This window comes from Python bivittatus, unplaced genomic scaffold, assembly GCF_059951505.1.
Source record: "Python bivittatus isolate LINGU-HERP-01145 unplaced genomic scaffold, Pbiv_v1 ctg000010_np1212, whole genome shotgun sequence".
Classification (NCBI taxonomy): domain Eukaryota; kingdom Metazoa; phylum Chordata; class Lepidosauria; order Squamata; family Pythonidae; genus Python; species Python bivittatus.
In genome coordinates, this window is record NW_028277029.1 from 5,320,445 (window position 1) to 5,344,649 (window position 24,205).

Genomic DNA, 24,205 nt, shown 5'->3' on the forward strand with positions numbered 1-24,205 from the left:
CGTAATCTACTTTACGGGCAGTAAATTAGCAGTTACCAAAACAAGCACCATCCAATTTTCCAATTACATGATCATTGCCCCAAGTCTTCTGTTTTCATTGCAACATGCTGATGGCCACTTAGGAAACTGTCACCTCACCATGTTCGGCCTTATTTTTATTGAACCACGAACAATGGAGTAAAGATTATTCCCCTCACCCCCCAATGCCCATCAGCGATAACCTTAGACCTTAAATAACTCCTTGGAATCACTAATCAGAAAGAAAGGTGTCAGTTCAAATTGCAAGAGAACTAAGCAAAATCTGCCCTAAAACACTGGGAATAGAACAGTAGTTTTCGGCATGGCAGACAACATTCAGTTCTCACTGACAATGGAGCAAGATTAACATCTGCAGACCACAGAACTAGAAAACCGGTGCATTTATTTGACCAGTGTGGCAAAGCAGGTAAGGTATTGGACTAGGAATGCCCTAACCTACCTTCACAGATTTGTCGTTGGCATGAAATGAAATAGCCCCAAATAAGCTGTCTTGAACTCGTAGGGAAAAAGCACACATTCCTGATGGCCCAACTGCATTCACAAACTATGAAAGGGAAGTGCAATTTTGGAAAACGAGACTGTTGGCCTTCCTCCCATTTTCCTTTCACCTTCTCTGAAATAAGCCTTTCCTCTTTTAACACCTAAAGATTACATTGCTATCAAAAATGTCTCCAAAGACCTGCTAATCCATTCAAATCCAATTTAAAATCCTCTTTATTCTTAATAACAGGCAACCCTGATGCCTCTCTAAAACTTAAGAAAAGACAAATTTGTATTGAGAAAGATGATTCTTTCATTTTAGAACAGTGATGAAAAGATTGGCCATTATATACATAGATAGCACAAGAAAAAACATGTTAAATGTTAAAAACCTTACATTATCCATAATCAAAATCAGACTCAAAGCAATGAGCAAATACGCTTTTCGTAACTGGAGGGTAACTCAGAAGTCTCTATCCAGTGGAACTTGTTCCCTAGTGCTTACCTCATTACTGTATAGTCTTTTTAAAATCAGAATTGTGCTTGAAATCTAAAAATTGGCATGACCTATATGAGTGAATTTGCTGTGTTTCACTTCTTACATTGCAGCAAACCTGTTTGCTACCCACTAGTGTATTCATGAAATCAGAACTGACATCTTTCTTTGATACACTTGATGTTTAATACAATTTTTGCAAGCATGTTTCATGTTTTAAAAGTGTACGCTGCATTATATGTATGTGTGTTTAACAGACGGTGTGGTCCTTCATTCATAAAATGTTTCCCAGCAACTAGAAGTACTTAAGTAGATATACAGATGGGTTGGAATTTGTGATCCTACTAACTCCTCAAAAGTTTACCATGCAAGCTTAAAAATCACAAGTTCTAAGTTTGCAGTACTACACTTTCCCAATGATACATCTTTGTGACCCTATTAATAAAATTAGATAATAAATGTGGCTGGTTTTGACTCATAGAAACAGCCATCTATAAATATTAACTCTGAGTTTTGCTCTTTGCTTTAGTACTCCTACTTTACCTGCACAAGCCTGATCAGCTTGAAAACCAAAAATAACTGTCATGTTCCTTACCAAGTTTTGAGAATCCATGTTATATACATTTACTGGAAAGACAATTCCATGGAATTCAGTGAGCTTTACTCTCAGGAGTGAGTGAGTGTGTGTGCGTGTGTGTGTGTAAAATTTTGCTTAAGCGCTTCGTAAAATATAAAACTACAATTCTCAACATTCATTGAACCGACGCGAAGGACAGCTTTAACTACATTCACCCTTGTTTTTGGAAGCAATCACAGCCCTCTCAACAGAAAACATCATTTTTCTGGCTTGAAGAGGAAAAAAAAAAAAAGCAAATTGTTTCTTTCTACTCCTCAGCCCACCCCAAACAAAAATGTTAATCTCATGGAAAAAAGCAAACAGTTTTGGACAATATTTTAAATTTAATTATACACTGGTTGACAAAAAAAAAGTATCACAAACAAAACTATCAGATTTAACAAAAATACTTTAAAGTGGTACAATAAGTGTTCAGTTGTTGGGAGGCCTTATAAACGTTCATCTCTGAGACAATTCAGTCAGACTATGGATACAAAGTCTTTAAAACACTGCTGTCAACTACAGAGCCACTTAGCTTACAGGGTACCAGGTGTCAAGAATCCTACAATCAAAGTTTTCTTTTTAAAAAAATTATTTAAGGTTTAAATCCCCAGAGAGCTTTACAGTCAGAAGTTTATTATCTTTCCAATAAACAAAGCAAAACAGAAAAGACAGTTTCTTAAACAGTCAGATTCATTAAAAGGCTGCTGCTGCTTAGAATGTTATCCTTCTATCATATTTTAGTTCCAATAACTACTAATATCATTGATAGTATGGCCTGTATCTGGCTTGGTCGGGATGATGTGGTCCAGGAAGTGGCGCTTGAGAAGGTGGACCTTGCATTCTTGGTGGTGGCGGTGGCCCTCGTGGAGCTGGCCATATGCCCGGGCTCATTCCCCCGGGCTGAGTGAAAGGAGGGCTGAGAGTTCCTTGGTCTTCACTGAATTTTGGCAAAGCATTAGGATTATAATGATGGGGAGGGGGGGCGTTTACATTGACGTGTGGGCCACCATGCTGAGGTGGTGGTGGCCCAGGTGGAGGATGGTTCATATAGGGTGGAAGTTGTGCAATGATGTGTCCAGGGGGAGGGGTTATAGGTGGAGGAGCAGAGGTCATTGGAGGAGGAGGTGCTTGGCTGTACACCAGATGAGGAGTACCTCCAGCCTGAGGAGGGTGCTGCATGGGGTGACTTATCGGGGGAGGTGGGGGAGGGGGCGGTGCATAATGTTGCTGTGGTGGCATAATATGATGCGGATGGGACACCACGGGTTGGGCCTGATATTCGGGATGATGGTGAGCAGGTGCCGGGGCAGGTGGAGGTGGTTCTCGAGTACCAGAGTTTGAGTCATCCTGGATGGGGACAGTAATAAGATTGCTGTGCTTTCTTGTTGAAATGCGGAAGGTGTCTTGGCTGACCGGACGAGGGGGAGGAGGAGCCATGGACATCTCTGCCGGGGATGCCCGGATATCTTCATGTGGCTGGTTGTAATGCTCGTGTGGCACATGCTGCAGTGGTGGCGGCGGCATCATGATGTGTTGCTTTGGTGGAAGGTGGCTCAGATGATGCTTATCTGGTGGCATTATGAACCGCTCTGGGATTTCGGCAGGAGGAGGAGCGATAGGAGGATGAACGGGTTCTAGCGGAGGGCGCGCTACCGGCTTGCCAGCTCTCATGTGACGGTGGTTGATGTGAGCCTGTAAGTCTCTCTGAGATAGGTACGTTCTCTTGCACCCTTGGACAATACTGCACATGAAGAGAGACCCGCGGACACACTGCTCAATTCGCTGCACTGGCTCATTACAGCTAGATTAGAAAAAGAAAAGAGAATGGGATTTTTAGACACTACAGTTAATAAACACACAAAAAATTAGAGGGTACAGTATAGTCTTTAAGTGCAATTATTTTATTCTACGCTGGCTCTTAGTCCTGAACTAGAGCTTTGCACTCAGAACTGCTGGAGATACAGAAAGATAATGAACGAAGGACGTGATCTACAGTCCCGTAATGCCGTTGGGTCTAACACACCCCAGGCTGATTATTCTATTCTGGCCATTTATCTGCTGTAGCTTGCTGAACAGTAGAAGTCTCACTGCTACCAGCTGATCGTAAAATGAGAATTTCTTTCCACGTGTCCAGCGCCATCCTAACACAAAGCAAATGTGACCCAACCACAAAACACTTATTTCTTCTCGACCCCAAAAGAGACCTGATTCATGTTCACAGGTTGCTCTCTTAAGGAGAGAATGTGCAAGATGGAATCGAGCCGTGCGGACTAATGATCAGGAAAAAAGGTCAAACACCCACAAAATGCCACTCTAGAAAGCTTACCCTGGACACATCTTGTCACCTTTCTTCTCATGTAAGAGAGCACACTCATAGCAGAAAACATGTTTGCAGGGTATCTAAAAAACAAAAGTGACATTCAAGAAAACATCACAGACAAATCTCTTAATTGCTTAAATAAATAAATCAGCACTCTGCTAAAACTGCACTTTTAAACAGGGTAGTACGGTATTTTCTATTCCTGTTTACATTTTGATTTTACATCCAAATAAAATCCAAAGATAGTTTACCTACTGAGAAGCAATGATAAATATTAAATTACACCAAAACAAACAAACAAACAAACAAACACAGACTGGAAATAAAACATTTACACCTGAATTGTTCAAAGAACTAGAACAGTGAAAATATATTTATGCATTGCTTAACTAGTTCTCCCCCTCCCTCTGCTGGACATTCAAAGGTTATACAAAAGTTTTTACTCGAAACGGATATACAGTGGAACCTCGGGTTACGAACGCTTCTGTTCACGAACTTTTCGGGTGACGACCAGCTCTGGCCGCAAAATTTTGCTTCGGTTCGCGAACTCCGCCTCGGGTTATGAACAGGATACGCGGCCATTTTCCCACCCGTGACATGTGGTCCACGGCCATTTTCCACCCGACACGTGGTCGTAGGGAGGGGGACTCTCCCTCCAAGCAATAGCCGCCTCCCTGTCCTCCACGCCAGAGCAGATTAACGGTAATTACATTGAACCTTATGGGAAAATTTGCTTCGGGTCGCGACCAATTCAAGTCGCGACCAGAGTCACAGAACGAATTAAGTTCGTAAACCGAGGTTCCACTGTATAGTGAATGGCAGAGACAGGGCTGGATGGCCTATTGCCAGATACCCTTTAAAAAAAAAATCTGGGTGCTCTTTGGATGATTTTGATCTTAATCTATAACCTAGAGGGGAACAAAACTACAAATGTGAGATAAATAAATCAACCAACAATTCTATATACTCCTCTCTAAAGCAAAATATATCAAAAGGTTTACAAAACATTTCATTTCAAAATATCATCAGCATAAATTTCATGAAATGCCCCACCCTGAGCATGAAAATGATGTTCAAGTGTGAAACAAGGCTGGTTTATGCATTTTTGAAGCATTTCAACCTTGTAATACTCTGAGCTTGAAATGTTCCCAGAAAGCTGAGCCAGGCGGTTATCTGAAGTTTCATGCTTGACACATTTGGAAACAAAATGCTTTGCACATCCCTAATCAAAAGTCTGAAAAAATGGAAGTGCTTTTTTCTGGCAACTGCAAACCAAAACGCTGGAGAGATCAGTGCCTTTCCTTTAGCTAAAGGTTCCTCAACCTTGGCAACTTGAAGACGTGTGGACTTCCACTCCCAGAATCCCCCAGCCAGCAAGCCAGGGCTGGCTAGGGAATTCTGGGAGTGGAAGTCCACACATCTTCAAGTTGCCAAGGTTGAGGAACCCTGCTTTAGCTAAACCAATATAATAGGGATAAGTAGCCTTTGGTGACCAAAGGAAGCCCTTAACCTTCCTCCAGGAGCCTAGGGCTACAGGAGGCAGGGCAATGATGCAACGTGGTTGGGGCTATGTCACTCACATGGACATTGCCAGAATTTTCTTTTCTTCTTTGGGAGTGGGGGAAGGATGGGGTCCCAGTATTTTATTCTATACATTAACTCATATTTAGGACTTCTGCATTCCTCTCCTCAAAGCGTTAGAGAACCATGCCACTGATTTTCAGTTATCGTAGCTGGTGGGAACTGCAGAGGCTACCAAAAAAGGGTACTGAAAAGCTACAAGGGGCCCTGGGGCTTCAGGTTGCCCACTCCATTATTGAAAACAAACACAAAAAGCTTGTGTGTGTCAACTTTCAACTCACACAATATCCTGTTCAGGAGGGCTCTGACACAGAAACAATATGGTACCGTTTTTCAAAAGGAAAAGACACCATTTTCTATATCAGGACTATTACGGGAGGAATTAAATGCTTTTACTTACCATCCGTCCATACATTTTAATGGGTAACCCACATTTGTCACAGAAATGGACTGGGGTGTCATCCTTCTCTCCAAGTAAATTTATCTATCAAAATCCAAACATCACGTTTCATTAGCTGATGATTGCCCTTGTGCTTACATACTTATTGAATGCATCTTTAGAAAGCTTATTTTTTTTAAGTTTTAGTATGATTTTGTTAGACATTTAATAATTTAATGACAACATGCTAGTTGCTATACCATTTCTATTTTTTAAAAAAGGTAGCAAACTCCTGTTTAAAACAACATTTGAATTTTTGTAGGCAAGCTAACTTATATTTAATATTGAATCAATTCCCATACCTTGAAATCCCAGAAGAGGTGCCCAGGGAACCTTCGTTGGTTACTAAATACATCAGCGCCTTTGCAATCATACCGTTCTTCTTCATTGTAGTCAAACTCTTATGGAAAACAAAGCCCAAACAAACATTTTAGCATTAGCTCTCACCCTAATAAATAAAATTGTAGTCTAAGGATTAATCCATAAACCCCTAATAGATCACGCTTTTAGAGATGATAAGATGACACAAAGGACTTCTTGGATTAAATAGATAGTACAGGTAGTCCTCATTTAGCAACCACAATTAGGACCAGCAACTCAGTTGTTAAGTGAAACAGTCACTAAGTGAAACCACAACTGTGCTTATGATCTTATTCTCCATTACTTACAGACCTGCAAAGATCGTATAAATGCAAGGACTGGTCACAAGTTACTTTTTCATCACCATCGTAACTGTGACCGGTTGCTAAAAGAGTCAGTCGCTAAAAGAGAACTACCTGTATCTATGTGAATGCTAGCTAAGAGAAGACAGGAGAAATAGAATGCTTGATTTTTAAAGAAGAATACAGATTTCAAGCAGAAACCTGGTGGAACAGAATCAGTGGGATATGGTTTTTCTTGGACATAAACTCTACAGAAAGGCCAGGGAACAGCGCACCAGAGGAGGTATTGTACTTTATACAAACAAAAGTATTAAATCTAATACGCTAGAAAATACTGAAAGACTGAAATCCTCCACAGAACCTGTCAAAATCTACAGGTGATTTTGAAATGGAAAAATACGTTTATTGTCACAAGCTGCCCAAAGGCTTACAAAATAGGCAGCAGACAAATAATGCTAAACAAATAAACAAACAAGAGAGGTATGCAAAAGTGAAGCTGCTGTAAGCATAGAGAACTTCAATTACTCCCACCTAAACTGGATACAAATGTCCTCAAGCCACAGCAAAGAAACCAAATGAAATAACTGTGCCTTAGAATAGTCCAGTGTTTCTCAACCCTGGCAACTTTACGATGTGTGGACTCCAACTCCCAGAATTCCCCAGCATGCTGGCTGAGGAATTCTGGGAGTTGGAGTCCACACATCGTAAAGTTGCCAAGGGTGAGAAACACTGAAATAGTCCGTCTTAGGTTCAAGCAGAGGGGGAGCAACTCTAGATTAAATTCTGAGTGGCAACTATGATCTGGGGTGAGATGTCAGTGTTATGAAACCATCAGGAGACAGTGTCCATAATGCTATTACACTTTGTATACATGCAAGTGGAAAACTGCCAACGGGGTCCAACACACACATTGGACTACATAAGGAGAAGCTTATAAAAAATGAGATGAAGATACCAACTCAGAGTGCAACCACTGTGAAAAAAATATATTCCATCCTAGGGATAATTAAGAAAGGGCCTGAAAATAAAAATGCCAACACTGTAAGGCCCTTCTATAATGTTGGGGTATGTCTGCGTCTGGAATAGTGTGTCAGTCACTGACCATTTTGGTTGCCCCAAAATAAAGCTGGAAAAAGAGCAGAAGAGGGCAGCCAAAATTATCAGGAGGTCCAACCATCTTCCCTGTAAGAAAAAGCTAAAATGCTTAGGACTCTTTGGCTTGGAACAAAGCAGTTAAGGGGGGATGTGACTGGAGTGTATACAATCATGCATGGCAATGGAGAAAGTGAACACGATTGTTCTCCCTCTCTGAATAATACTAGGAACAGGAATCAGTCAGGGATTGGTAGGAGATTTAACATAGGCAAAAAAAATACTTCCCTATAGAGCACACATATTCTGTGGAATTTGTTACTATGAGAGCTGGTGACAGCCAGTAACTTGCATAGCTTTAAAAAGAGATGACAAAATGTCACGGAAGACAGTTGGTGTCAAGTCCACGATGTCCAACTCTCAGTTCTGAAGCATTCTCACACAACCAGGCTTGGGTCAGATAAATACTTCTTTATTAAGAGGTACATGTAGCTTGTAAACAGAACATTGCTAAAACTAACGCCTTGGGTAAACCTCCCTCTATTTATCCCCCCTCCCCTTATTGCCTGGCGTCATGACTCCTCTTCACCTGTTGTTGACCTCTCTCCTTCCTCCCTGAGCTTCTTCCTGGTTCTTTGGGCCCCAGCTGCCTGGCCGCAATCAAGCCAGTCTAAATTGCCCATATATGGTTAAGCTGCTTCCCAACTCCCCTTACAACCATTAACAGCCACCACCCCTCCTTATTTACAAGTGGCAGAAACAAATCAATCCAACTCCCAACGAATGCAATACAATGGAAAACAACAACAGTTGGGTGATGCAGGTTCTGACAGTCGGTTCCTGAAGGTTCCATGTGACCTCTGGGCTGGGGGCATCACACATCCAGACGCCACCGACAGAGGAACAAATGCAAGAGAGGCTTATGTCTCTGCCTCCTGCTTCTAAGCACCCCAGAAGCATCTGGCCTGCTACTGTAAGAAACCAAAATGCTGAACTGAGGCTGTCTTGCCATCAGCTTGATTCAGAAGAGCTGTTTTTATGACAAGAACAGGCGTATCTAAGAGAGCACTCTGATATAAAGGCACCACGTGAAAGGGTATACTCAAGCTAGCTTAATGCCAGCCTCAAATGCAAAAGAAATGGGAAGCAGTCTATCTCAGCACCAAGAACGTAAAAATAAACACAGCATGCACACACCTCATCCTTTGGATCCTTTGTATTTATTTTTAGCACTCTCTCTAATCAGGAAAGTTGTGAATGAACAGCAGAAATTACAGAAACATTCTGGAATTACAATATGTTACACAAATCAGTTTACCTTCTTCACCAGCCTTTGAAGGTACCCTATTCATATTTCTTGTAGGACGAGGTGGTGCAGGTTTTGCTTTGTTGGTCTGTTTGGAGATGAGCTTTATAGGAATACGCCGACGAACATCAAGACCACCCAAAATTCCAGAACTATTTGTGCCTTGCAAGTCATTGTCTGTATAAAAAAACAATGAACACACACAATATGATATGCCAGTTTCCATTTCTCCAGGTCTGAGATAGCATGGAACCTCTTCACAATTCTGGACTATTTTACAACCTAATTGGAGCCTACGTTTGGTACACTATCCTTTAATTGCTAAACCAGAACCAGATGTAACTACCAGAGTTCTCTGCAACAACAGTTTCAACAATTGTTGAAATCTGAGTTGAACACATATGAAACCTTAGTGTAAGCTCTACAAGAGGCTTAAGAAAGCAGAAAAAATGTTAATTGTCCCCAGAAAATGCAGGAATGAAACAGAAAATGTGCAAATCGTGGCCCTGTCTACTTTGCACACTGCTCTGTCCAATGCTGTTTAACTACAACCCCTTAAGAGTCATTCTAAGCTATCAAAGTGGTTCCAGCTCCTGTCCTCTACTCACTCTGTCCAAAAGTTTCTTTACAGCAGGCATGGACATGGAAAATAAATGTTTCATTCATGAATGACAGCATATACATTATAATTCTTCCTTAAGAATAGTTTTCGATGAGAAACGTAGTGATATACAAGGTGTTTTTACTTAATACTTGAAACAAAATGATTTCAGTGAAAATATTCCAATAGGCTGTTAACAGATTTTAAGTGTCAACCAAAGAAACCCAAACATATAACAATGTTTACTAGAAGTGTGGCACAGTAGATAAACTCACATGATAAAACTATACCTAGAGAGTACCATTTTAGAGACCATGTTGAAGAACTGCACATTTGAAAATTCTTCCACAAAAAATCTTATACCTAATAAATTAATGTAGGGATAAATGTAAGTTGTAACTCCCTCTTTTTTCTAGAGTTTAAAATGAGATGGTGCTTTTTTACCAAGTATCAAAGTTATTCATGTTCAAGATATATAGTAAGACTGATATGTTATAGAAGTCTATTTTGGCATTAATACAGCCCAAACTACAAAAGAAAGTTAAGCCCTAAAACCAACACTAGAAGTATATATGGGAAAGTATACATTGTGTATCAGAACAACTGAGAATTTAATTTAATTCATGTACATACTTCACATGTGTTGTCCAATTATAAGAGATTCTCATCCCATAGGATCTTTGAATTTCTAACATTCTCAAACTCATATTATGCTCTTGAGCCATTCAGCCAATAACAGCAGCAGTGCAGCAATACCTACTACTGTATATACACTCACAACAGATAATAGCTGGAAAAGAAAACTATTTAAATTATCATATACTTTAATATAGCAGCTTGTAAGAAGATATGCAATCCTTCCTGATCAAGATAAGATAGAAAGATGGAATTTTAATCACTGATACACAGACATGACGTAGCTGGAACATGAAATGCAACAAATAACAGCCCCGTAGGCAAAAGTTCTCAGTGCTTATTCAAATGATCTTAAAACTGCCAAAATGGGTTTCCATCAATACTTACTAAGAGCCTACCAGATAATTTAAGCCAGCTGAACCCTCCTAGTAAATTAACCCACTAACAGAATATTTATACATGATCGTGTCATCGCTCAAATTAAGCTCATATGGCTTCTTGTATTATCAATTCCAAATCCATATTGTCAACTTTACATTTATATTGGTGAAATGACTTCTGGGTAATGCCATGTGCAACAATGAATATGTGCACTAGCAATTCACCAAGTTTCTTCAGAATAGGTTGGAAATCAACCCTAGCTGGCAAAAGATGTTTTGTCCATTTTATATGGCCTCTATTCAATGGGGTGGACTGCTCGCAGCTAATCACCTAACCTCCACATAGATAACAGTTGATAACATTTATATTATTCTTCCTCACACTTACCAGTGGAAATGGGAAGAAGCTTTATTTTATCTATTTATATTATGAAATAAACCATCTGACAATGGAAGTCCCCTATGTTGTAAATTTTTTAAAAAATGTGTCACAGTAAGAACAGCAGCAAAAGGAAAATGACTAGTTTAATGACATTTCTGAAAAAGCAACAAATGTATTACTGCACACTCTTGTATACAGTAATGCTTCAGTTTTTAAGATACCATAGATTCCTAACTATTTTTGCTACAGCGGATTAATATGCCTATTCCACTGGAAACTATTCGAAGTCAATTACCAGAAAGCAAAGAAATGCAACCACAGACTCGTATCAACTTAAAACACAAATCAGAAGGAAAAGCCTCTGAACTAAGCAATGTTAAGACTATAAGTGTTGTGCGACAGTTACGCCCCTTCCTGGATCAGGAGGGCCTCCGCACGGTCACTCATGCCCTGGTCACCTCTGGGTTGGACTACTGTAATGCGCTCTATGTGGGGGTACCCTTGAAGAGTATCCGGAAGCTACAGCTGGTACAGAATGCGGCGGCGCAGACAGTTCTTAGGAGGGCACGTATAACACCGCTGTTGCGTGAGCTGCATTGGTTGCCAGTTTGTTTCCGGGTCCAATTCAAGGTGTTGGTCATCACCTTTAAAGCCCTTCATGGCATGGGACCGGGTTATTTGAGGAACTGCCTCGCCCCGGTCATTTCAGCCCACCCCACTTGGTCCAGCAGAAGGGGCAGGTTGCAGACCCCACCGGTCAAGGAATTTCGATTGGTGGGGTCTAGGCAGAGAGCCTTTTCTGCTGCAGTGCCCGCCCTATGGAACATCCTGCCTCCTGAGACCCGGTGTGCCCCCTCCCTCGTGGCCTTCAGGAAAGGGATTAAATCCTGGCTCTGCCAGAAGGCCTGGGGGCCAGAGGGGGGCCCGCACCTGAGGAGATGGCTGGTAGGGTGATGGGTTGTCCCCCCCCCAGCATCTTACAGGTTTTTTAGGGCTAAAATCATAGGAGGTTTTTAGGGCATTTTTAATATATGTTTTTTAATTATTTATAGATTGTATCCATGCTTGGAGAGACCTGTGTTTTTTCTTCTTTTTCATTATTGTGAGCCGCCCAGAGTCACCCGTTGGGGGAGATGGGTGGCATACAAGTCTGAAATAAATAAAATAAAATAAAATAAAATAAAATAAAATAAATTGTTAAAAAGACCCCCCACCACAATGAAAAAGGCCTTTTCCCTGGTGCCAGATGTTAGAAGAAGCCCTAGGCAGGGCGTTTTCCGGGAGGGTGCTTTCATAAGCCTTCCAAGTAAAGAACTGTATTGGAACATCTCTCTCTCCGTCATTTGTCATTTGCCATCCCTTACTGTGTGGGTGCCCTAGGAGAGGGCCCTCTGAGTGGGCAACTTGCTGACCGCCAGATCTGCTTGAACTACCGTTCTCAGGCATTGTGGTCACTTTGGCTGGGAATTATGGAAACTGTTGGTGAAACTCATCTGATAGGAGCAGGGTGGGGAAAACAGTGCTGCTCTGTTACAAGGAAGACGGGCGCATGATGTCATCCTAGGTCTTTTGACACCGAGGAGCGAAATTCTGATGCTCTAAAATTGTGAATAAGGCAGCCAACCAGGCTAAGGAAGGCCAGGAAAACCAAAAAAAAACTTTCCTTCAATCTTTCCGCATAAGGGATGGATCCGTGGAGCAGGTGAGTCTCTTTAGAGCAGTGTTTCTCAACCTGGGCAACTTTTAGCGGTGTGGACTTCAACTCCCAGAATTCCCCAGCCAGCCATGCTGGCTGGGGAATTCTGGGAGTTGAAGTCCACACCGCTAAAAGTTGCCCAGGTTGAGAAACGCTCAGAGAACCAGAGAGCGCCACCGGCCAGCCGCAAACAGGAGGCCTGTGGAGAGCCCTCCTCGGGCCGGCGAAGCCTGGGGGGCGAAAGGGAAATCCAACGGAAGTCGCGCCGCGGAGCGATCGACGAGGAACCGCCGCTCGAAGGGACGGGGCTGCCGCTACCCAGGAGGCGGCCCTGCGGGGCCTCAGACACGGCGAGGGGCAGAGGCAGAACCCGACGGTCTGGCCACCCCTCCGGTTCTTCCCACGGAAGAGGCCGCCTGGGGCCTCCCAGAGCCAGGCCGCGGTAGGCCGCGCTCGGCTCCAGGGCTTCCCCGCCTACGCGCGCAAGGCCGCCGCGCCCGAGCGCCAGCGCCAGCCCTGCTCGAGCGCCGCGGCCGCCGGAAACGGGCGGCCGGCGCGGCGGAGCCCGGCGCGGCCGGCAAACGCAGCTCCCCACCGCTCCCCGCTCACCATTGTGGTCCATGATTCGGCCTAGGGCACTTCGGGACCGGAAGTCGCCGTCAACGGGATGGGCGGGGCCGGAAGCAGACCGCGCGGCACGAGAGGGAGCGGGAGTCGCGAGAGCGGATAGACGCCGTCGGTCGGGTAGAGGTGCGACAGCCGTTCTGAGGAGACGGCACTTCCGAGTTCCTTTCCGAGTATTTTTCTGCTGTGGCGTAGAAAAATACTCGAAAAGGAACTCGGAAGCGGCCCATAGAAGAAAACAACCTGTAGGGGGGAAAAGCTTTTTAGAGTGGACGCATTCGGGTAGCAATGAGTCCCGATTTCAGATAAAAGGCGCCAAGACCGGGGCGAGTCCTTTTCTCAGTGTTCCTCAGCCTTGGCCACTTTAAGAGGTGTGGACTTCAGCTCCCTGAGCTGGGATTCTGGCCATTGAAGTCCGCGTATTTTAAGCTTGCCACGGTTGAGAAACGCTTATCCTGAGGGAACAACTGGAGGCTGCGTGTGTTCTTGGCAGGAAGGCGGGATGCCTCTGTATGCACAGTATTGCAGGCCGCGGGGCTGGGCCGCGACTTCCAACCCTCAGGATCAGGCGGCGGCTGAAAACCGGCCCCTTGCGTCGCGTGCCCGATTCTGATTCCTTCGAAGTCTAAATCCACACGGGCCGCATGTAGAAGCCACAAGCACGGTTAAAAAAAAATTAATTTGCTCCCCGGCCTCTTCCGCACGAGACCTCTCGACCTCAGAAAGCGAAGCTCTCTCACGAAAGCGCCATCAACCTCGGAGAACGGAGCGGTGAATAATTAAAAGGTGAAAACTGGACTCGAAAGTCAAGGAAGCTCGTGTGAGTCTATAGTATAAGTTTACCGGCCGGCCAAGGAGACAGCGCGTCAACGGGAGCCTCCATAGAGATATAAATGTAGAGCAAGCGATGGCCTCTTCCTTGCACGCTACTTCCGGCCCCAAATTAAGTCCTGCCCATGGAGCGCTTTCAGCTCAGAGTTGCAAAGGAGTCGAGAGCGACAGTTTCAAGGACGAGGTTCGGTTTCCAGCAGAAACCAAGGCCGTGCACCGCTTTTCCGGTCCTTGTTTATTCCCTTCGTTTGGCGCAAACGCCTCGCCTCGCCTCTCCCTGGTCTCCGCCACGGGGTGGTCAGACTTCTGGGGAGCGCAAGTAGCCAGGCAACATTTCGCATTCACGTGCATTGTTCACGTGTGAATGCGGCACGGATGCTGAAAAAAGATGATTTTCTTACCTCCGCTGTTCTTGTGTCCTTTTTCACGAAAGAAAAAATATCAGCAGGACACCCGGTCAGACTGGAACTGGAGGCTTCCCAGGATTAAACCACGGCCAGCTGTGCAGTTCCTCCTGTGATTTTGAACTAACCAGCATTTGGTTCAGAAGCAAGGTAAAAGTGGATCCTTATGCTGCTTACATGGAAACTACTCTTAAATCTCAATCACATTCGCTGATTGGAGGGTATTATTATTATTATTATTATTATTATTATTATTATTATTATTATTATTATTATTATTATTATTTCTGGCACCCTCCTGGGCAAAAACATGGATCCAAGGCATTATGTCTCACAGTCTCTCCCCCCTGCTTTTTAATGCTGCATGAAATTCTCCTGGGAAAGGTCAGGTGTGTGGGTAAAACTGATATTTAAAAAACTAGCACTGGGTCAGGTCTGATTCCTTCCCACTCACCTACACACACGTCATTTTCTTTGGCATCTCTCCAAAAGCTTAGTTTCTTTCAAACCCCTGTGATGCTCTATGGTCTGGCTAGCTGGCTGGGGGATTCTGGGAGATGAAGGCCACCCATCTTGAAGTTGCCAAGGTTGAGAAACAACCTTGGCTAGACTGTGCAGCGGTGACCATAGGTCCTTTATCATAAAGGACAGTCCTTTATTTCAGAAAGCTGTCCTTTAGATTTACGTAATTTAACTTATTTTCTTGGTTTTGCTCTTGAATTTTCCTTTGTAAAGCCAAGTTATAAGCATTTTTTAAAAAAATTAATCTCTTTCAGATTTACCCCTTTTTCAGGTTTATCCTTTGTTTTTTCCAAGAAAATATGGCCACGGTACTTAGGTAGAGATTTTGAGGCTGTTCATCAAAGGGCTATTAGAGTGCTGTGTTTGCAACCATCAGAATTAAATTAAAAGATTGTGAACATTCAGTACATCATCAGGAAGATAATCATGGGGACTTGGGGACATTGCTAATATATCCTCTCGTTTTGTTTTGTAGATGTGGCCTGATAACCTCGATAAGTCCAATCAGTCCAGACAAATGGGGCAGCCTCTGCTAAAAGATCCAGTTGATTTGTTTCGTTCGGAACGCGTTGTGAAAATATGCGCTCCTATGGTTAGGTATTCAAAGTAAGTGCTATTTTCAGATTGTGCCCCATGTATCTCTGCATATTCAATCAACGTTATTCTTACATTAACCTAATAATGACTCTTTTGCTCCATTTGCAAGCCACATTTTATCAAGAGTACCATCCCATAGTGTAGAAAATTGAAATAAAGGAATACCTCCACTTGGATATGAATGTTCCTGGGCTTTCAACCAGTTTACACAACCAACTTTGAGCAAGGCCCAGTATGGACACTGGCATCCAGTGCTTCTCTTCACTGCTGCCAACTTCAAAAGGATCAGAACATTATCATTGCTCCACACTGCTGGTCGGTCAGAGAGTGCCGTCCCCATCCATTTTTTATTTCAGGTTGGGTGCATTATTCCCCCCAAAATCCAAGTGGCAGTGGTCGTGCTGGGCTGTTAAGCCACCCAGGCACCACACCTCTTTTTCCTAAAACACTTGTGATATAACAGCATCTTGGCAAGATGTAAAAGAGCTGAATCTCTACAGAGAGGGGGAAATGGTAGGTGCAGCCCAAGTGTTGGGAGGCCAGGTAGAAGCAGAGTACCTACCATTGGAAAGCCAGCTCATTCATAAGCTCCCCATAGCTCTGGCATTCCAAAAGTGAAGTAAAGTTAGAATTGAGGCTTGTATGAACCTCCTAATGTCACTTTCTTTAAAGCACGCTTCCACTGATTTACAGGTTCAGAACAGTCATGTTTGTTCTCTCAGAGGTTGCATAAATAATATCAATATCAACAGATTCTTATGAAAATGTATTACTGGCTTGTATAGTTTAGATCTGGGGTTCCTAAAGTTTTTGCCACCACGCCTCCCTTTAGCGTAATCTTAATGTACACACCTCCCCTGAAAATCCAAACACCAAAATGAACCCAAATGAACAAGGAAAACAATACAAGGAAACTTTGGGAAAGGTGGCTTGATTGTAACGATGTAACAAGGTTCTTCACCCCTCTCCCGGAGTCTGTCTGCACCTCCCCAGGTACACCTCACAGTTTGGGAAACCCTGGTTCAGATTGTTCCTCCAAAGCTTCTAAAAGTTGTGGAGCATCAGAAGCAGCAGCAACAACCATCTGAATAACAACGCATAAGTAAATTGGATAGGAGAAGAACAGAGGTGTTGGTTTGGGTTCACGCCAGTGCATCACCTACATGGGAGCAGGGCAAAGGCATTGTGTGAAACTGCCCATTCATATGAAGAGAGCTTCAGCGATGATAAACTGTTTGTCAGGCGGAAATGCGATGGTCCTCTAGCTGTGTCCCAGGCATGATGGTTTAATTTGCTTTGAGGCACAAACGGCTGGTGGATTAGCTGAACACAGCTACAGAACTAATCTATGAATAATTCAGTGACCCTCAGCATGCTGTAATCTGTCAAATGTATTCTAATAGGTAATGAATTATTCTACAATGTGTGGTTTGAGAATGGCTTTATGTAATGACGCTACCAAGAAGCAAGTTAACCTTTTCCGTTAAGGAGCTAAGGTTTTTGAAACGGAGGTATCTTCAACGTCCATCGTTGCCCAAATGATGAAAGCCGTGTTGCACAGGCACGGCATAAGCTACGCCCTTTTTGTACTGAGTTTGACGGCACAATGTTGCTTCCGCCGTTCCCCTCCCAAGGATCCTGCTGCTTAGAAAATTATTTTGGTACTTTTTCTGTTAGTATATAAAATGACCCAACTGCACACTTTGTTTTTCAGGATAAAATACCAGAACTAAAGAGAGTCATAATTTGAAAAAACAGTTGCTTATCTCACGTGCTTCTATATTTGTAGATTGTCTTTCAGAACTTTAGTCAGGAAATACAACTGTGATTTATGCTACACGCCGATGATCATTGCAACTGATTTTGTCAGATCTTTGAAAGCCAGGCACAGTGAATTTACAACAAACCAAGGTAGGGTGTTTGCATTCTACTAGCTTCTGGAGCTTTTAAAATCCCTTTTAATGCACATTTAGTTGTCCTCCAAATATCTTTTAAAAACCTATACAAAACCATATTTAGAGTTCAGGAAGACCCTGAGTAGGATCATTCATGGCACAGAGATATGAAATATTATGTTTGGTTTTGGTCTGATGTAGTGTTAGAATTAAGACAACAGTGGTTTTTTTTCAGTAAGGATAATGAAACAAACCAAGGTTTAGTGCGACAGAGGAATCCATTCAGAGCCTGGAGTCCTATGCACTAAATCTTCTTCAAACTGTTGCCCTCCAACTGTCTTGAGTTTGAAATTGTTCTTCTGTCTGTTTCTTCAAGTTAAATTAAATTATCCTTGGATCAAGGCCTTACTTCTTTATTAGATTTGTAACACGGTTTTTTCTCCAGGAGCTCCAAGAAGTATGCATATCCATACACCAAGAACCCTATGAGATAGTTGGGGCTGCAAATAGCTTCTAGTCAAAGGTATCCAGTGAGTTTCAACAGCTGAGTATGGGTTCGGCCAGGCTGTCCCTAGCTGGAGTTCAATGCTAGCCACTACACCACCTTGGTTCTCTTACTGATGTATCTAGAACGCAACTTGTTTCATAAATTTCAGTGTTTTTTTTTTCATTTATTACATTTCATTTTTTTAACAGGTGATCATCCTTTGATTGTTCAGTTTGCTGCTAAAGAAGCACAGGTTTTAGCAGATGCAGCTGGCCTTGTTAGTCCATTTGCAGATGGTGTAGATTTAAACTGTGGTTGCCCGCAAAGGTAAGGGACTTGAGGCAGTATATGGAAACAATGATCTCTCCCAACAAGATTCAAATAAACAGAACATGAAAATACAACTGAAACAATACAAAGTGCAGAACATTTCAAATAAAACACTTACTTTATTCAAAATGTATATATACGTATCCCCCATGAATTTGACTAGTATCTAAAATGATGTTTTTTAACCTCGGCAACTTTAAGATGGGTGGACTTCAACTCCCAGAATCCCCCAGCCATCACTGGCTAGGGAATTCTGGGAGTTGAAGTCCACCTGTTTTAAAGTTGCCAAGGCTGAAAATCACTGGTCTAAAAGGTCCTTTTGATCATGCTTCTAATTTAATACATTTAAGTAGGCCTCTGAGTTTGATTGTAAAGCTGATGCAAGTTTATAGCTATAGGAAATCCTTCAGATAGCGTGGCTACGAATCATTTGGGTTGCTGCTTCATTGTTAAGATCATTTGTTTATAAGAACGATATTTAGAATAAAGCATTTGTGTTCAATACTTGAGGGCAACTCAAAATTCCAGTGAAAAGGGAGCCTAATGATATACGCGCTAAACCTGCGGACCATGATAACCCCTTCGGCAGCTGATCTCTGCCATTCAGAGGCCACATTTGAGGGGGAAGAGGGCAATGTGGGAAGCACGCCCAAATATTCATGCCCAGGCAGAAGATCCAAGGGAGGAATCTGACGTGCTTAGGTGAATGCAAGTTCCTCTGTGAAATCAGGAGCTCAGTTTCATGTTGGGAGTAGTTTTAATACATCTTGCCATCTATATATTGACTGTATGGAAAATCATTTCTGAAAGTGACTCCTGTTTGATAACTGATTTTCTGTACACTATTATTTGCTTCCTTTACATTTGAAAGTAGGTAAAGCTGCACAGGAATTGAAGCTTTGTTTACATGAGGTTTGAATGTCTGATTAAGTAGCATTTTTAATATGACATGGCAGGGCATATGTTGTATATCCACATGAATACAGCAAAAAATAAGTAGCATGTATTATACAGTCTTTGACCACATCATGGGGAAACTGATGTTCACTTTTCTGGAATTACAAAGAACGCTTGTTAGACAATTTAATTCCGGCTTCCTGAAAATCTCATTTTTAACCATATGTGCAGACTGTTTCCTTACACAACGAATTTAAAAAAAAATTGGGAAAAATAATTATGCATCCTGTTACAGAAGACTTATTATTTATTCTTTTCTTCTAGGTGGGCTATGGCAGAAGGCTATGGTGCTTGCTTAATAAACAAACCAGAACTGATACAAGAGATGGTGAGATTAGTAAGAAATCAAGTGGAAAAACCCATGTTTTCAATATCTATTAAGATACGGTAAGTCTTTTATAAATGTATGTGTGAACGTGTTTTATTTATTGCCTACATAAAAATGTATCACAAATAATCAATTAAGGAGCTTTCCTTATTTCTGAACAATATGATTTAGTGAAAAATCAAGGAATTTGTATTATTCGGGAATAACAGTGCAATATAATTAGAATACGATACTCATTTTCTAAATATTTGGTTTGGTATGTGTCCAGCACAACAGTGTGATTCATGAACTTATGCTAACATACTACTTGATATACCCATTCTAAATATGTTTTGCTGATAACAAAACCTGTAGGATCATGATGAGGATTAAGACCAATGTTAGTGGGCTAGGCTAAGGTCAAGAGAAAATTAGTTGAATTTATAGCCCACTGAAAGCAAGCAACATTCAGATACAATTAGCTCAAATTCCATGGATTTGGGTGCGACTAATTTCCTTTGGATTAGAGTCAAAATATGCCAATCCTAGTCCTTACAGACAACATTGGGTGGGTATTACTAGTACTGAAGTATGTGTTTTTAAAGCGTGTAAATATTATAAAAGCATGAGAGACATACCCACCTGTCTCTCCCTCCTTCCCTCCCTTGGTTCTTAACTTTTCACTATATTTTCACGCTGAATTACCTGCTGAATCCTGATATTTCTCTTGCATGGAATGGAAGGATTCACAATGATCTAAAGAGAACTGTAGACCTCTGCCAAAAAGCAGAAGCAGCTGGAGTATCCTGGATTACTGTACATGGGAGAAATGTAGAAGAAAGACATCAGCCAGTACATTACGATGCAATTAAAGTAATTAAAGACAGCATATCAATACCAGTGGTAGCTAACGGTGATATGAAATCTCTAAAAGATGTGAAGACCATTCATCAAATAACAGGAGCTGATGGTGAGAACAAACCTTGTTTCTTTTCAGTTTTTCTCTCCAATGCTTGTTTCTATAAATGAGTAATGCACGTGCATGTTTGACGAAGGGCATTAAATGAGAGTTGGTCGCAGATGATTACTTTGGTCAGCTTTTTACTGACATTTTTCCTTGCCGTAGATTCTGACAAAGCAGATTATTGCTATTAAGGACTTACACCAGGTCACAAGAAAAAGCTTCTCTAAATTTATTTATTTATTTATTGCATTTCTATCCTGCTGCAATTTAAATCAACTCTGCAAAAGTCACTATGGTCATTTCTCCTTTTTTATATATATAATTTTTGTTGAAGAAATTTTTAACAAGATAAAAACAATACAAATATTGGAAAAGAAACAAAGAAAATAAATAAGAATAGTGAATGAATAAGAAAGAAAATAGAAAAAGAAAAATGGAGGAGGAGGAGGAGGAGGGGAAGAAGAAGAGGGAGGGAGGAAAGGAAGGAAAGGAAGGAAGGAAGGAAGGAAGGAAGGAAGGAAGGAAGGAAGGAAGGAAGGAAGGAAGGAAGGAAGGAAGGAAGGAGCAACTTCCAATTTTTTCAACAGTGGTTGTAAATGCATTTATATTTTGCACTCTTTCTAAAGTTACATCATAATTTCCTTCTTTCCATAAGCTACCGTTTCTAATCCTCAAACCCATAAATCACAAGTTCATTTTTCTCTTTTTCAGCAAAAAGTCCATAAGGGGATTCCAGTCACTGATAAATGTAGTTGTTGATCTTTCTCTAATCAAACAAGTTAATTTTGCTATCTTTGCTGATTCTGTCATCTTCCCCAACCATCCCTCCTTTGTGGGAATTTCAACGTCTTTCCATTTTTTCACATATAATAGTCTTGCAGAAGTAATCATATAATCTTCCATGGTTCTTCTCTAATTGACTGTCCATTGATCCCTGCAAGAAAAATTCTGGTTTCAGTTGAATGTTGATCTTTAAAATTCTTTGTATCGTTATATGTATTTGAACCAAGAAAGTTCTGGCTTTTTAGTCATTTCTTCTTTTAACAGAGCAAAATGACAGGATAAGACAATCTTGTTTGGATATGAATGGACATAGAATGCCTCCTGTTATGAATGACTTTCGCTCAATATGAGAGGCAGATCAGTGGAATCCCTCTGCTAACATCTATGAGTCAAGGGTTTTTAGACTGGCAATGCTTATAGTACTTGAGAATCAACCCCACTGAAACAGTATTAGGGAATTTTAAATAAACGGGTAGAAATAGCTGTGACACAATTGTTTACATGCAGAATAAACACTTTAAATGTGTAGACCAGTGTTTCTCAACCTTAGCAACTTTAAGACGTGTGGATGTCAACCTCCAGAATTCCCTAGCCAGCCATGCTGGCTGGGGAATCCTGGGAGTTGAAGTCCACCCATCTTAAAGTTGCTGAGGTTGAGGAACCCTGCATTAAAGGGTGTCACATCCAGGAGGTCAAGACTACATAGGTCAAAAGAAAAAATAAGTGGCAAAGAATGGATTCAGGAGATTTTTTTTTTTTGAGATGTCTTTATCTTGCACAAACCAGAAGATGGAACAGCTTTAATAATATGTTAAAGGAAATGGCTAGTTGTTTATTTTTATTATTATTTTTGGTGCCTTTGAGTCAGTGTTGACTCCTGGCGACTGCCTGGACTAGTCCCTGCAGTTTTCTTGGCAAGATTTCAGAAGTGGTTTGCCATTGCCTGCTTCCTAGGGCTGAGAGAGAGGGACTGGCCCAAGGTCACCCAGCTGGCTTTGTGCCTAAGGTGGGACTAGAACTCACCGTCTCCCATTTTCTAGCCTGATCCCTTAACCACTGCACCAAACTGGCTCTCCAGTGGTTTATTACTGTATGGGTTTCCTTTTTCCTTTTTTAAAGCTTTAGTTCATTTTTTTGTCTCTCTCTCATGCACACATAGTATTATCACAGTGACGTGATCTGCATTTTTAATTTCACAAATAAATAAAATAGAAGGCAGATTCCAGCTGAAGGTTAGAACTTTAGAATATCAAGAGCACTTTGACAGGAAAGTAGTAGTCCCTTTCATTGGACGTCTTCAAGCAGAGTAAGGAGTCCTCTATCAGGGAAGCTTTAATGGAGGTTCCTGCACTAACCAGCAGGTGGAACCTAGTGGCTAGACGGCCTTCTCCAACTCTACGATTCTGTGTACCGTAAATTCTGAGACAGACTTAGGTTTAACAATGAACCGAAACAAAGCTATCTTTTAGATTCAGGAAGGAAAGAAGAAAAACACGGTCCTACCACTTTACATCATCATCCCTCCTTTTCTGGTCCTGCCCCACCCCTAAAATAGCATAGCTGTGGCCACCAACTATGGATACCAAAAAGTTATCCACTCCAGCTTTAAGATAAAGAAAATGCATCGTAATGGTTTTTGAAATATATTTCTTTTCCTGTCATAGGTGTCATGGTTGCTCGAGGGCTCTTAGCAAACCCAGCTCTGTTTGCAGGATATGAAGACACCCCTCTACAATGTGTCCAGGACTGGGTGGACATAGCACTTGAACAGGGGACGCCATTCACATGTTTCCATCATCATTTAATGTACATGTTAGAAAGGGTTACTTCAAAACAAGAAAAGAAGATTTTTAATGTTTTATCAAGTACTTCTGCTGTTTTGGACTACCTTAGAGATAATTATGGGGTTCAGTAACTTTTTAAATATATTTAATCATAAGGAGACCAAGCTCCTCTTATTTAAAAATTGTGTACATATTTTTAAAATTGTGAACATTTTTTTCCTACTCGATTTCGATATGTGCATTTAAACAGTTTTAGCATCTTCTTAATATCAAATTGTGAATAAAAACAGCAATAGTCCATAGATATATTCAGTCCTTATCAGCAAATTGTTGTTGTTGTTTAGTCGTTAAGTCGTGTCCGACTCTTCGTGACCCCATGAACCATATTGCGCCAGGCCTTCCGGTCCTTCACTGCCTCCCTGAGTTTGCTCAGTTTTCATGCTCATTGCTTCAGTGATGCTATCTAACCATCTCATCCTCTGCTGTCCTCTTCTCCTTTTGCCTTCAATCTTTCCCAGCATCAGGGTCTTCTCCAAAGAGATCTCTCTTCGCATTAGGTGACCAAAGTATCTGAGCTTGAGCTTCATTATCGATCCTTCCAATGAGCAATCAGGGTTGATTTCCTTTAAGATTGACTGGTTTGACCTCCTAGCAGTCCAGGGGACTCTTAAGAGTCTTCTCCAGCACCACAGTTCAAAGGCATCAATTCTTCGGCGCTCCGCCTTCTTTATGGTCCAGCTCTCACAGCCATACATTACTACTGGAAAAACCATAGCTTTGACTATGCGGATCTTTGTCGGCAAGGTGACGTCTCTGCTTTTTAATATGCTATCTAGGCTTGCCATGGCCTTCCTCCCAAGGAGCAAGCGTCTTTTAATTTCATGGCTGCAGTCTCCATCTGCGGTGATCTTGGAGCCCAAATAAATGAAGTCTGTTACTGCTTCCATTTCTACCCCTTCTATTTGCCAGGAATTGATGGGTCCAGATGCCA

At 41.8% G+C, this 24,205-nt stretch overlaps 2 protein-coding genes across 2 annotated transcripts; one reads left to right on the plus strand and one right to left on the minus strand.

The window, feature by feature from the left end:
• Positions 1 to 1,936: 1,936 nt before the first annotated feature.
• CBLL1 (Cbl proto-oncogene like 1) lies at positions 1,937 to 13,495 on the minus strand. Its single transcript, XM_088153126.1, has 6 exons — positions 13,339 to 13,495; positions 9,047 to 9,211; positions 6,277 to 6,374; positions 5,936 to 6,019; positions 3,961 to 4,034; positions 1,937 to 3,435 (listed from the first exon to the last, which is right to left on the minus strand). Exons 1-6 carry the CDS (start codon positions 13,349 to 13,351, stop codon positions 2,394 to 2,396), a joined length of 1,476 nt encoding a protein of 491 aa, XP_088009252.1. The 5' UTR covers positions 13,352 to 13,495; the 3' UTR covers positions 1,937 to 2,393.
• A 736-nt stretch (positions 13,496 to 14,231) lies between these two features.
• DUS4L (dihydrouridine synthase 4 like) lies at positions 14,232 to 23,828 on the plus strand. Its single transcript, XM_007422106.4, has 7 exons — positions 14,232 to 14,738; positions 15,586 to 15,716; positions 17,497 to 17,618; positions 18,299 to 18,416; positions 19,641 to 19,763; positions 20,427 to 20,653; positions 23,095 to 23,828. The coding sequence occupies exons 2-7, from the start codon at positions 15,586 to 15,588 to the stop codon at positions 23,343 to 23,345; spliced, it is 972 nt and encodes a 323-aa protein (XP_007422168.1). The 5' UTR covers positions 14,232 to 14,738; the 3' UTR covers positions 23,346 to 23,828.
• The last annotated feature ends 377 nt before the right edge of the window (positions 23,829 to 24,205 follow it).